The sequence below is a fragment of the Onychostoma macrolepis genome, chromosome 24, assembly GCF_012432095.1.
Source record: "Onychostoma macrolepis isolate SWU-2019 chromosome 24, ASM1243209v1, whole genome shotgun sequence".
NCBI classification, from domain to species: domain Eukaryota; kingdom Metazoa; phylum Chordata; class Actinopteri; order Cypriniformes; family Cyprinidae; genus Onychostoma; species Onychostoma macrolepis.
The window spans coordinates 24895840-24910477 of NC_081178.1; the positions used below are offsets into that span (position 1 = coordinate 24895840).

The 14638-nt window shown below is 35.6% G+C and overlaps 2 protein-coding genes across 3 annotated transcripts; both read right to left on the reverse strand.

Moving 5' to 3' along the window:
* Positions 1–236: 236 nt before the first annotated feature.
* Positions 237–4790, reverse strand: tubb6 (tubulin, beta 6 class V). Its single transcript, XM_058766034.1, has 4 exons — positions 4669–4790; positions 3899–4007; positions 3434–3544; positions 237–1714 (listed from the first exon to the last, which is right to left on the reverse strand). The coding sequence occupies exons 1-4, from the start codon at positions 4723–4725 to the stop codon at positions 651–653; spliced, it is 1341 nt and encodes a 446-aa protein (XP_058622017.1). The 5' UTR covers positions 4726–4790; the 3' UTR covers positions 237–650.
* A 980-nt stretch (positions 4791–5770) lies between these two features.
* cidea (cell death inducing DFFA like effector a) lies at positions 5771–10883 on the reverse strand. 2 transcript variants are annotated; one of them, XM_058765873.1, is made up of 5 exons: positions 10795–10883; positions 9650–9788; positions 8607–8762; positions 6213–6385; positions 5771–5927 (listed from the first exon to the last, which is right to left on the reverse strand). In XM_058765873.1, the coding sequence occupies exons 1-5, from the start codon at positions 10833–10835 to the stop codon at positions 5819–5821; spliced, it is 618 nt and encodes a 205-aa protein (XP_058621856.1). In that variant the 5' UTR covers positions 10836–10883; the 3' UTR covers positions 5771–5818. The 2 variants fall into 2 exon arrangements, with proteins under 2 accessions (XP_058621856.1, XP_058621857.1); XM_058765874.1 differs by lacking the exon at positions 5771–5927 and adding an exon at positions 6005–6047.
* Between the last annotated feature and the right edge of the window lie 3755 nt (positions 10884–14638).

Sequence of the window (14638 nt, forward strand, 5' to 3'; positions counted from 1 at the left end):
AATCTGACGTTTTTCAAAGAAATTAGTTAAAATAATATAAGATTTCTGTGTATATATATATAACTGTATTTAACATTCCATATGTGAAACATATAGGCTACTAGTTTTTTAGACTTATGAAGACAGTAAACACACTGTAGGCCTACTAAATTAATTAAGCAAACATGGGTACACACATTTAACCAGGATTGTGGTTAATTTGACTATTTATAACCCAAAACATAGTGTCCCAGATTTGAGCATGAGCTGTCCCACATTAGAAAATCCACAAATTCTTAAAAGATTTGGCACAAGGACCACTAATATATGTGCCATTTTCCCTTTAATTACAATATCTGAAAAGTTTCTTCTGATTTAGATAGGGGATTTCATAATGATATAACATTTTGATATATTGTTTTGGCTTCATATGGAAATATGATGCACAAGTCAAAATTGCAAAAAGTGTCCCACATTACCCTAATCCACCCTATAATAATAATAATAACCAAGAATATTCACTTAGACAGTACAAATGTATGTGGTCATCAAAATGCATTTATTGCAAGCACAATTAGTTTACTAGGACTTCAGTCATCCACATAAAAACGTAAAAATCACAGCTTAAAAAAAAAACAAGAGAAAAGAAACTGCAAAAATGCATCTGTTGTTCACTCGTTCACCTCTTCCTCATCATCCTCAAATGCTTCCTCGCCATCGTTGGCCGTAGCCTCCTGGTACTGCTGATACTCCGACACCAGGTCATTCATATTGCTCTCAGCCTCGGTGAACTCCATCTCATCCATTCCCTCTCCGGTGAACCAATGCAGGAAGGCCTTGCGTTTGAACATGGCCGAGAACTGCTCAGAAATGCGCTTGAAGAGCTCCTGGATGGCGGTGCTGTTGCCGATAAAAGTAGAGGCCATCTTAAGTCCCCTGGGTGGGATGTCGCACACTGCGACTTTAACGTTGTTGGGGATCCACTCGACGAAATAGCTGCTGTTCTTGTTCTGGATGGCCAACATCTGCTCGTCAACTTCCTTCATAGACATGGGGCCACGGAAAACGGTGGCCACCGTGAGGTATCGCCCATGCCTTGGGTCGCAAGCGGCCATCATGTTCTTGGCGTCAAACATCTGCTGGGTGAGTTCAGGCACGGTGAGCGCGCGATACTGTTGACTTCCTCTTGCGGTCAACGGCGCGAAGCCGGGCATGAAGAAGTGAAGGCGAGGGAAAGGCACCATGTTGACCGCTAGCTTGCGCAGATCTGCGTTCAGCTGGCCGGGGAACCGTAACGAAGTGGTGACGCCGCTCATAGTCGCCGACACTAAGTGATTGAGATCCCCATACGTGGGTGTGGTGAGCTTGAGCGTGCGGAAGCAGATATCGTACAGCGCCTCGTTATCGATGCAGTACGTTTCGTCGGTGTTTTCCACCAGCTGATGCACCGAGAGCGTGGCGTTGTAGGGCTCCACCACCGTGTCGGACACTTTGGGTGAAGGCATGACGCTGAAGGTGTTCATGATGCGGTCTGGATACTCCTCTCGGATCTTGCTGATCAGAAGAGTCCCCATTCCCGATCCGGTTCCTCCGCCGAGGGAGTGTGTGAGCTGGAAGCCCTGCAGACAGTCGCAGTGCTCACACTCCTTCCTGACCACATCCAGGACAGAGTCCACCAGCTCGGCTCCTTCCGTGTAGTGGCCCTTGGCCCAGTTGTTTCCTGCACCTGTCTGTCCTGCAAAAGCAATGCAATACAAGAAGATTGGTTTGCAGTGAAAACAAAATATAATCTGTTTAGCAACTGGCTATAGGGTAGCAATTGTGCAGCTTTCATCACAGCCTACGTGACATCTATGTTCATTCTTGGGATGCATTCCAGATGCATTGTGTTATTTTATTTTCATAAGTGAACGTTGTCTATTTCCTCATTTGAAAATAAAAGCTGTCCACACTAGTTTTGAAAGTGAGCAGATCATATATTGTGCTTATATATATTGCAGCCATTTATTTGGACATATATTTATAGTTCCTCATGATCTACACTACGGGTGAAAAGTTGGAATAAAAAAATGGAATACAATGTGGTGGAATTTTTTTAAGAATTCTTATTTTAATCATTATCAAATATTGGCACTCAATTATTGATAATTGTTCTTATTGTCAGTGTTAGAAAAAAAAAGAAACTTTTTTGCTAGGAGCAGTCATTTTTAATGAAGAGCATTTATTTGAAATATAAACTTTCGGAAAAATTACAAATGTCTTATTTATCACTTTGGATCAATTTAATCCATCTTGCTAAATAATTTTTTTTTTTTTTTAATAAAAAAGCAAAACTGTTTTCAACAATTGTAATCATGAATAATAATGATAATAATGTACAATTAATAAAATAAATTTTTTAAAGAAACTAAAAAACTATAAAAAAATAAAAATAATAATTTATCACTACACTACACAATTCCCATACTGCCAGTTGAGGTCATTTAAAATGTAATAACAATGTATAGTAACAGTAACAAATAAAAAAATGTGTAGATGTTTCTTTCAAACAAAAATCTTGCTGATTATTACTATTCATACTATGTATAACTGATATAGATATTAAGGACTTGACTATTGTCTGTTTTTCTATTCTGCAGCACTGTGGAAAATTAGGTTCATGTCTACAGACAAAGAAACAACCTATGAACTACCGTAGTGCCATTAATATTATGTTTGCATGAAATCAGTTTCAAATGGAATCTGACTTCAAAATACGCTTTCAAAACAAGTGCTGGGAGAGAGAAAATGTAACAGAAAAAATAATAATTAGACAGATTTGTTTAATTTTATTTATGAAATGTTATCATTAATATTGAATAATTGTAGAATAATACAAATACAAATTTTAGTTTGAAAGATTAAAAGCAAGTGTTCTAAGAAAACTACTTTCAAAAACAATTATATGTGACCCTGGAGCACAAGACCAGTCTTAAGTCGCTGGGGTATATTTGTAGCAATAGCCAAAAATACATTGTATGGGTCAGAATTATAGATTTTTCTTTTATGCCAAAAATCATTAGGATATTAAGGAAAGATCATGTTCCATGAAGATATTTTGTAAATTTCTTACCATAAATATATCAAAACTTCATTTTTGATTAGTAATATGCATTGCTAAGAACTTCATTTGGACAACTTTAAAGGCGATTTTCTCAATATTTAGATTTTTTTGCACCCCCAGATTTTCAAATAGTTGTATCTCAGCCAAATATTGTCCGATCCTAACAAAGCTTATTTATTCAGCTTTGATATGATGTATAAATCTCAATTTTGAAAAATTGACACTTAAGACTGGTTTCGTGGTCCAGGGTCACATATGTGTTCTTTATACATTCTTTGGCTTGAAGCTATAAGTGTCCAACAAGTAATAAGTAGGTTAGCTGAAAAAAATGAGAGTTTGTTGACACAGTACCAAAAATGAAGTTGTCTGGTCGAAAGAGCTGTCCGAATGCCCCAGAACGAACACTGTCCATCGTTCCAGGCTCCAGGTCCACCAGCACAGCTCTGGGAACATACTTGTGAGCTGAACACACACAAAAAATCCTTTTTATGGCTGTAAATCTTTTAGTGCTGTAAAAGTTATTCAGTGGAACTTTATCACTAAAACAGATGTTACATGAATTAACTAACTTATGAATTAATTATAGAAATGTTACATTTATTAATAAATAATAAAAATAATAAAATAATTCAACTCCTAATTATTTTCATTCATTTATGTAAATCATTTAATAAAACATTATGCTAGTGAAGTCAGAGCAGCCCAGGAAATTCCTGTGAGCTGACTACACCGTTCAAACGTTTGAGGTCATTGTGAGTTTGTGAGGGGGAGAGACAGCACACTGATTCATACTCACACACTGACACACATACTTACAGGACGCCTCGTTGTAGTATACATTAATTCTGTCAAGCTGCAGGGTCGAGTCACCCACATAGTTGCCGGCTGGATCGATGCCGTGCTCGTCGCTGATGACTTCCCAGAACTATGTGTCACAGTTGTTTTGCGTTAGTTTAGATGTCAATTCAGACAGTTTCCCCCCAAACTGAACCCTGTGATAAAACGATCCAGATTGTCTGCATACTAGCGCTCAGCAGGACGCATCTCGACACACCCAAACGCAGCTGATGCGCGCTTCAAAAGTAGCGGGTTGTTGCCTGTCGTGACTCAAGGGTTGATCATTTGAGTATCGTCAAATGTCCTCTTAAACATTGAGATGACTTTTTACAAAAAGAAATTCACAAAAGAAGAACCGGATTTTTCAATCACTAAAAAAAGTAACGATCGGGAATCAAACCACACTAGTATGCTTCGATTCACAGAAAAGAACCAGATCGTATGAATCATTTGCTCGAGAATCGAACCACACTGGTCGCGCTGTGCGCTTTGATTCACTGAAAAGAACCGGATCGGACGAGTCGTTTGATTGAGAATCAAACTAAACTGGTCGCACTCTATACTATATTCACTATATCTTGCTGTAGAATCAGTAAGCATGTTAGAGAACTGACATGACTGAAAATCATTATAATCAGCTTCAGGTACCCCCAAATGTATCCATTCATCAAAGTTAAAATAAATCGTTTTTGAACATGCAAAATGTAAAGTTTTAAAAAGACGCATAGTGTGATGAGAAAAGAACGAACCTTTGTTCCGATCTGATTGCCGCATTGTCCGGCTTGAATGTGGACGATCTCCCTCATTGTTGTAGGTGTGTGATGCTCCTCTGAATGAGCTCTGGTTCTGCTGTGAGTTCAGTCTGACACACGATCTTCAGCTTGCATTCTGCCTCTGCCACGATTGGTGGGAATTTGAATGACATATCAGCTGCACAATCACAAGTGTGCTGTCATTTCTCTCTTCATCAGTCACAGATTCTGCATTAGGCCTACTTTGCAAAATAATATATATTCTGCTCTATAAATACAGTAATATATGTTCTGGTATTGCTCTCCAGACTAACATGTTGATGTTTTAAAAGAAAGTCTAGACATTCATACTTAGCAGACTGTTTATATGTTACCTTTCCAACACTCAGAGCAATTTCTGTCTTTAAGATATGAGTTTGATTTCTTCAATTTTGCACTGAAACTGGATCTTTAGGAATTATTTTTATTTTGTTTGCCACAGAATTAAAAAAAAAATAATAATAATAATATATATATATATATATATATATACATAAAAAAATAAATAAATAAACAATTCTCTGAGATATAAACTGGCAATTGCGAGAAAGTCAGAATTTTGAGATAAAAAGCTTTATTTTTATTCCACTGCAGAGGAAAAAAAACTGAATTGCTAGATATAAACTCAGTAATTCTGACTCTCTTTTTTCTTCTTCTCAGAATTGCGTGTTTATATCTCGCAAGTCTGACTTTTTTCTTGCAATTCGTGTTTATATCATAATTAAGTCATAATTGTGAGATAGAAACAATTTAATTTCTATTATTATTATTCCAATGCGGAAATGTTCTTGCAAAATTTGACTTTTTGGAGTTTCGTTCTGATGGATAAGTAAATCAGATAAAGTCTTTTAAAAATGCAGTCACACGTTCAACAACAAGTTCAATTGCAGAAGTCTGATAAAAGATGACATGCAAAATATTCAGTTTTTTTATTCACAGTACATTTACATACATTTAATTTTAGAAATAAGCAGTTAAGAAATAAGCCACATAAAACATAATGTACCAAGGACAAAAATATATTGATATTTGTCTAAGCAAAAACAAAGCATGAGTGCAGTATTCATTTCCTCCCACTATTTCGATCTGTCACCAGCTGACGTGATGTTTAGCTAGAGAATTCCTCATCCCCAATATACCGCAGCACGTACGTGGAGCCGCACAGGAGAACCTGACCCGCCAGTTTGGCCATGTACATGAAACACCACAATAAAGACCTGAAGAAGGAAAAAAGAGAGGTAAAAACTTTTCAGACAGACATTTTAGTACATGAACAACAAGGAACACTTTCCATACCATGGTAATCCCAGATTGCTCTTTTTCAATGGGAAAAACATCTGTATTAAATGATGAAAGAAGAATAGAAGCATTTTCACTAATAGTCAGATCCATCTGTATATGCTTATTGCTTATATGATTGTCCAGACAAAAATTAATATAATTCACACTGCAGCCTGGCAATAGGAATTTTATTTATTTTTTTTTTTTTGTGAATCGCTTACTTGAGAAAGTACTTGGCTCTGGTGCACTTGATGTCATATGAGAGTGTGTATATTTCATAGAGTGTGGCTTTAACAGTGAGGCAGCCCAGAAAATCCTTTGGATTCAGTTTGTACAGGTCAAAGCTCAATTTAGCAATTCCACTTCGTCTTGGCTGTCTGAAACTTGGCAGAACCTGTGAAATATGGATTGAGGGCAAAACAAATGTCTGAGAGACAAATCATAGATTGAAACGAGCGATTATGCCATGAGCGTTTAGGGTAAATGCAAGCCTGCACCCTAGTGGAGCAAAAACACAAAGATTGTTTCAGTAAATATAACTCTTGCAATAATTAACTGAATAAGCTTTAAATAACGAATGCTGTTGAACGTTTCAAATCAACAAAACCGATATATGAACAGCTGCAAATGAAGCAACACATGGGATACGGTTAATCAGCTCTAGGGAAAACAATCCTGATTAGACCCAGATTCAAATCTGTTTTCACTGTTTGCTTAGTGGACACAGCTTATGAAACATAAAAAAGCAGTCCTTTAACTACCAGGCCATAAATATGACAGCAGTAATGTGTAAATGTCTTATGCAGTAGGCTATTAAACTGTAGATAAATAGTATTCTTTAAAAAAATAAAAAATAAAAATCCTTTTATATTTACTGTCAACTGTGGTTTGCAGAAATTCTCTGTAAAGCCCATGATTTACTCACCCTCAAAGCATCCTAGGTGTATAAGACTTTCTTCTTTCAGATGAATACTCTCGTGAACACGCATATATGACAGTTAGCAAAGTTAGAGATTACAGTTTTAAATTTGAATGTTTTTCTTAAATGCATCACTTCACTTCAGAAGGCATTTATTAACCCCTCGGAGACGTGTAGAGTATTTTTTATAATGGATGGATTCTTTGGGCTTCAAAATCTCAACCCCCATTCACTGCCATAATAAAGCTTTTAAAGGGGTCATATGACGTTGAAAAGAACATTATTTTGTGTATTTGGTGTAATGCAATGTGTTTATGCAGTTTAAGGTTCAAAAAACACATTATTTTCCACATACTGTACATTATTGTTGCTCCTCTATGCCCCGCCTTTCTGAAACGCATCGACTTTCACAAAGTTTATTTTTCTGAGAAGCGAGGCGTGCTCTGATTGGCCAGCTATCCAGTGCGTTGTGATTGGCCGAATACCTCAAGCGTGAGACGGAAATGTTAAGCCCTCATCAGACAGATGCCGTGTCCCGGCGCGACGAGACTAAAACAATAAAACGCATTATAAATGAGACATTTGTTGCATCCAGTGAGGACATAATTACTGATTATAATGACTTATACTGTCTTTTTACGCGTCGCCATGTCTGCATTTGTAATCGGAGAAACGACAAACAACAAGCACTACTCTACACAGCTCAAAACTCGCATTTGAATAGTCAGTGGCAAATTCTTTAAATATGAAAACATACTTACAGGCTGTGAGTCAGAATCACCAGACTGTCCTTGAGACGTTGGAATTGCCCCACTTTATAGAAACAGTCTTTGAGCAGCTGGCAGTTACTCCCAGGTTCAGGAAACAGTCCTCCGTAAAATGTGCTGCACATGCTCGAATATTTGTGTTGAACTGTTCTGGAACAGTGTTGTAAATACAACATAACCACTGATTTCTAGTTGTGTCCTCTTTTGGAAGCCCAAACAAAGTAGTTTCGCTTTCACAATGAAGCACAGCGTCTCCAGGACATGGCGCCGGCGGCAGCAACAATACTAAAGCCAGAATAAAAGTCCCGCCCTCTTTCATTGCGTATACATTTGGGCGGTGTTATGCAAATCTCCCCACACCGTGATGTAGACATGTGGGGGTGTGTTTGAATGAGCCATTTTAGGAAGGCATGGTCGAGTCTTAACTTTTATAAAGAATATCTCTTTGGGTTTCTGCGACTTTAGTCTTTGCAACTTCAGGGATCTTATCTATGCACAAACAGCTTGTAACACTCCAAAGAGAAAGGAAAACTTGAAATCGCATCATATGACCCCTTTAAGAGCCAGGGCATTTTTTTATATAACTCCAATTGTATTCATCTGAAAGAACAAAATCAATGCACCTAGGATGGCTTGATGGTGAGTAAATTGTGGTATAATTTTTATTTTTGGGTGAACTATCTCTAATTATTTCAGTAATTTAACAACACATTTGCATGTTCACAGTTCTCCTATGTCAGTTAATAGCCACATGATGTGCATGTATTTAAACTTTTTTTGCAAGTTATTTGTTTATTTTTATTTCAAATACTATTTATTTTAATATTTTGTCTTGCTGAATATAGTGCAGATAATGAAGATAACTTAGGTTTTTTTTTAAATCACAGATTTTGTTAAATTATAATTAAAAATGCATTTAACTGCTGTACCAGTTTATTGGGGGTCCAAGCTTCCCCTTTCTCCAGGACCATGAATGCTGTATTAGTAGGCAGAGATTGAAAAAAAGCCTCAGAGTCCACCACCGTCCCATCATCCTCCAGCACAAGTGTGAAGAACTGACACGTTATCAAGAAAGAACTGGCCACCTGTAAAGAGAGATGTTAGGACTCCACATAAATTTGTATGTCAGGTACCAAGCCGTGCAATTGGTACAAACGATTATATTTAGTATATTAATTAATTTATAAATCTCCAGTATGATCTGAATGAAGCTAAATGAACAAACTGATGTTATTATGTGGGCTTGCATGCACAACTGCATAGAGAGCGGCTAAATATTTTAGGAATACATATACAGTATTCACATTACATATTTCCATGACTTTTAATGTTTTACTATTGTGCATTACTAAGATTCTTTCATATTTTTAAATCATTTGATATGGCATGTTTTCCATGACTGCAAAATAAATGAAAATCAGATTTTCTGGATCGGCAAGCATAAAAAATGGTTTTATGAGTTGTAAATAAAACAACGATTATTAGATTTTACAAGAAATTTCATTCTTTCTACTTTCTACTCTGTTACTTGCCATTTTTTGTAGTTATTCATGAAATTTACTAGCAATTTCTTAGTGAAAATAGTTTCATTTTTAGCTTCTTAATTTTGAAACTCAAATAATAATAATAATAATAATAAATTCAAATACACTACCTTCCCGATGGGTCGATAAAATTTGTATTTATTTGTTTGTTTAAAAGAAATTAATAAATTCAGCAAACTTGCATTAAACTTTGTAGACGTTTTATGCTAAAATTTCAGCTTTGCCATGACAGAAATAAATAAAATTTGAAAAATATTAAAATAGAAAATAGTTATATAAATGGTAATAATACATCACAATAATGCTGTTTTTATTGTATTCTTTTTTCTTTCTTTTTTTTGCATAAATGCACCATAGAATATTAGTATAACTTGTAAATAACCCCTGCTACAGTATGCAGCATCATGCACAACATCCAGAGATCTGACCTGCTCCATGAGGTCTGCTAGAGAGGTGGCGGTGAAGCCTTTCCTCCTGCGGCGGTTCTGCGTGCAGACCTTGTACGGACGAGGCTGAGGAGGGGGCAGCATTCGCTGGGCAAGAGATGTCTGCACCGACGACACAGACCTACAGCATCACATCAACACACAATCAGAGCTGACCCTTTAATATGGCACAGAGAAATAACTGTTGTCTGAGTGGTTAACTTCAAAACTAGACCTGCAATCTCAGGATAGTCTATTAGAAAAAAGGTACAACACTGTCACTGGGGCGATATCCTTGATATGTTCTTTAAACTACTAATATATGCACCATTCAGGGGTAAATCTAAAGCTACAGCTTGTCTGAATTCCAGAAATAACAGCTTGTTTGTTAAGAGTGAGTTATGGTTATATAAACAGGAAGAGAACTGTTTACTGCATCTGCTACTGCAGCAATAATGCAATGCTTGATAAAACACTTTCATAGCAGTACAGATCACTTTCACAGTAGTTTTATTGTATTTCACTTACAGGGGTTTAATTATTTGATTTGTACATGAGGAATTTTAAATTAAAAAGGTAATACTTTAAAATAAGGCTCAATTTTTTGCATATCAAAAAAACTAGCAATGAACAATATAGCTTAATGCTAATTTAGAAATATATTAATGTTCATTGTTAATTTATGTTTGTTCTTAATACATTGTTAATGTATACAATTTGAAATGTTAAAAATGTATTAGCAGATGAACATTTACCAAGATTAATGTATGCTATTGTTTATTGTTAGTTTATGTTACTGTAAAACATTTCATTTAATTTTTAAGTAACCTATAATCACAAGTCATTTGAACTTAATATCAAAACTGACTTTTAAAAGTTGAACGTTGTGTAACTTAAAAAATCAAGTTGAAATAGTTTCAACTGTGTTAAAATAATGGAAAACATAGGCTGTCATGACTTGCATTAATTAATGTTACTATTGTGCTACTATTAATTAGTGCTACTATTAAGAGATTAAATAAAATGTAAAATAATACAACAATTCTATAAAGAATTTCAAGCTTGTATTTACACAAATAACCAAGAGACTCCCCAAGAATCCCGCTGACCTCTAACACTGAAACCTAAAAATATTAATAGTCTCTTACCTCATTAGAGATGTGGGAACCAAGGTTTTCGCGTACTCCATACTTCACAGAACTGCTGGAGACGTTAAGAACACATCCACTGAGCTGTAACTGAAAACACTTAATGCTCTAAGCAGACGTGTGACCCACAGGAGGAGTTTGTGTTACTAATGCCCACTAGTGAATCAATTCAGGTCTTTTTCTAACACAATTGGTTGTTTTCTAGGTTGTGAAAGTATGATGCATTACAAAAGTCTGCTGCTGGAATGGACCATGCAGTGCTCCATGAATATATGACATGAGTCCATATAATACCATTATAAAATCAGATGTGTTTAAAAATACCTGCTGGCCATATTTGTGCTCTGTAGAACAGGAGTAAAGTCTTATTACTGTGTTCACATTTCCGCACAAACAAAATAATCATAAAATAACTACATTTACATGTAGCTAATGTTGAGCTAATGTTTTATTATTGATGTATTAGGCCTACTATTGTTGTCGTTGTTGTTATGAATACCTGTGTTCTCATTCAAGTTCAAGTGGGTCAAATGGATGTATTAAAATAAATTACTCTGTGAACTGTTGCTACATCTGAGATTTGAAACAAATTTTCAGAAGTCAGGAGGTGTGAGATGCTGTCCTTAAAAAAAGAACAAAAAAAATAATAGGCCTAACTCATACAGTTGCATAAACAGGGAAGGTTACGTTGTCTTCTATGTCTTTCTATTTCAATTTTAAATTGGAAAGGATCTGTTTCCAACGCACCCTTAAACAAAACTGTGTTGATAAAGAAATAGCATTGTTCAAAAGTCTGTATATGTGCTTAAACCGATAGCGAACACAACTACGTACCATTTGATGCAGTAGATGTAAAAAAATAATAAAAATAAGATAAAAAACACACAAAAGAGGGGAATTCAGTGGAATACGACTATAAACATTTGTCTATTTTTTGGCAATGCCCTGTCGCTGAAGATTTTTACGAGTAGAATGTGAGGATCGATCCTCTCTATATAACATCAGTATCCACACGTTATGTTGTCATTTGAGGGAAAACACATTTGCTCTCTTGTAGTTAACCATTTAATAGATCTCATTCAGGTTAGACGCCATATGAATTCAACGTGGACGAACAAGGATATGAGGGACAGACTTAAGGTGCGTTCACACCATATCGTAATTACGAGATATCAACTTGAATAAAGTGTTCACGTCCTCGTAGAACTGTAATTACAACTTATGTGAACTTTCTGGGAGTTTTCTGAGAGCGGCTTGTACCACGTGACCGCTACACCTCACGCGGAACCAGAGAAAAATGGCGGCGCTTCCAGTAGTAAAATGTAATTAGCCAAGGGTGCGTCTCAATCAGCTCCCTTGTTCAGTAGTCAGGACACTGAACTTAGTGAAGGTTTTTTTTAGCAGGGTGGGAAAGGAGAACAGAGGCCATTTTTTTTAATGGACGTCAATGGGGGAGATGCTTCACTACGCTGAATAAACAGCTTTTTACAGGAAACAGCTTATCATTTAATAAATCGACAGCCTATCTGCAATCATCAACATGTTTTACACTAAACAAAACTTTTAGATTTAACTATTTTTAGAGTTTACCATTAAAAAAATGCTGTTTTATTAGAGAAATCACTGACGTTTTGCGACAGGTGGGATTTAGTTTACGGCACTTCTCATTCATTCCTATGGCATCCGTAAACGGCGACTGAGTGTCGTATAACTCTGAAATTCAATGATGTCAAGGCTGTAATGTGATTGGTTATTACGGCACACGTGATCCAAGTTAGCCGTTACGCTTTCTCCAATAGAGTCGTGGAACTGTGATGTCACTTTTTAGGCAGAAACCCGGAAGTGAAGTTACCATTTTAGCACGTCTGGTTCCATCGTCCCAGAGTCAATGGGTTTTTTGAATGGGAGTTTGAATATGAGGTCTAAAATAAGGTCTGTGGTTCACACAAGCTCAAGATACTTGCATGTTTTATTCTATGACATAAAACACACCAGTTACACCCCACTCATGATTTTTTTTAAACTGTTACGTTTCTTAAAAAAGATGGTTGCTAACAAGTTGCTAAATGGGACTACAGGCGCTGTCGGAGACATTCAACGTCATCACGCCAAACATTTTATCAATTTACAGTATTTTCCAATCGTAGTGTATAATTTATAGTACAATAAATTGTAGAATAACCAATTAATAGTTTCCTCCATTTTATATTGTTGTTTGAAATATTTTTTTGCTTTGCCCTGAAATGCAACAAAAGTCTTCGGATGGAAGATGCTCGTTTTATCGCTTTCCTACTGATGCGGAGACTCTGGGTTTGTAACCATAAGGTAAACTCATATGATTATTCCATGTAAACACCACATTTACCGGTTTAAGTCGTGGTGAAAGTGAAACTTTAAAAATGCATAATGCTTAAAGCCACGTTACAATTAAATGTTTAAGGCCACATGAAGCTGTTAGAAAGCATATAGATTGAGGATTTTCTAGAAGTAAGGATAAAATAACATTTTGTGTAACCACCCCAACAAATCGATAGCTGAAATGTGGTACTTTATTCACTAAATTAAGTTTAATCTCAACATATCCAAAAACTCGCTCACTCTGCTGTTATTTAATAGATTAAATGCACTAGAATTGTATTGAATAGTACGTGGAGACACATTTTTAATTAAAATATTCATATTAATCAAGGATTTATTGACAATGCACCTTATTTCGAAATGTACAGAAATACGTGCTTTCATATGTCTTTTAGTTATGATTATTTCATTCATTCACTATACTATTTATTGCTAATGTCTGATTTCAGTTTTAGTTTGGCTCTAGTTTTGTATTTATTCCAATTTATATGAAAAGGTTCATGTAGCGTGGATTAAAATTCATATTACAGACTAAATCCTTTTTACTGAATGACCTAAAAAGTGACGTCATAGTTCCCCCAGTCTATAGTAAGTAATACAGACCCTCTCATCTCCCTATACTAAGATAATCTCTGACCATATGCACGATTACTTCCTGGTTTTAGATAAGCCAGCTCAGTCATTTCTGGTCAACTGTACTGTGCCGTATGGGGAGCCCTTTGCTCGGTTTCTCTACATAATCCATTCACAATTTGGAGAAATTCAGATTTACAAAACTACAGCAGCAAATCTGTGTTGGATAAAACTTAAACGACGTAGTTATTAAATTAAATTTAAATATTTCAAAATATTGAATGCATTATTTAATTGTTATACCAACTTATTTAATTTGTATTTAACTAGGTATTTAAATAATTCAGCATTATAGGCCGTTGTCTAGCCTTATTTATTTTAATTTTTTAAATGACAAGTGACTTTGTGACTTCCTGCACTTGCTACACTTTACACTTCAGTGCAATAAAGTACTAAAATTTGTTATAATATTTATTTTATAATAAATCAAAAACCAAGACGTGAAAAAACTAGGGAGTTGAAATGGCAGCTGCAGCAAATGAGTGATCCTCTGCTGCCATCTCCTGGTTATAACGGTAATTTCATTTTCATCTTAAAAAGTCTTTATTTTTCGCCAAGAGACACATTTTTGGCACATTTCTTCATGTCATCTTCGTGAATGACAAGTGAACCTTTAATAGGCTAAAGTGAATTTTACTGCACAGCTGTAGAGTTGCAAAATAATAAAGGCTTTACAATTGTATAAGATTTTAAAAATGTGTTCATGGCTATGAAGGTGAGATATTGATTATCGAGAATACCATTACGATGTCGTTTAAGAGATTAGCCTAACCGCCTAAACAGTTACGATAGTGTTTATTTGTCAGCATTGTCTGGGTACTTATATTATATTTTAATTATATTTAACATGAAA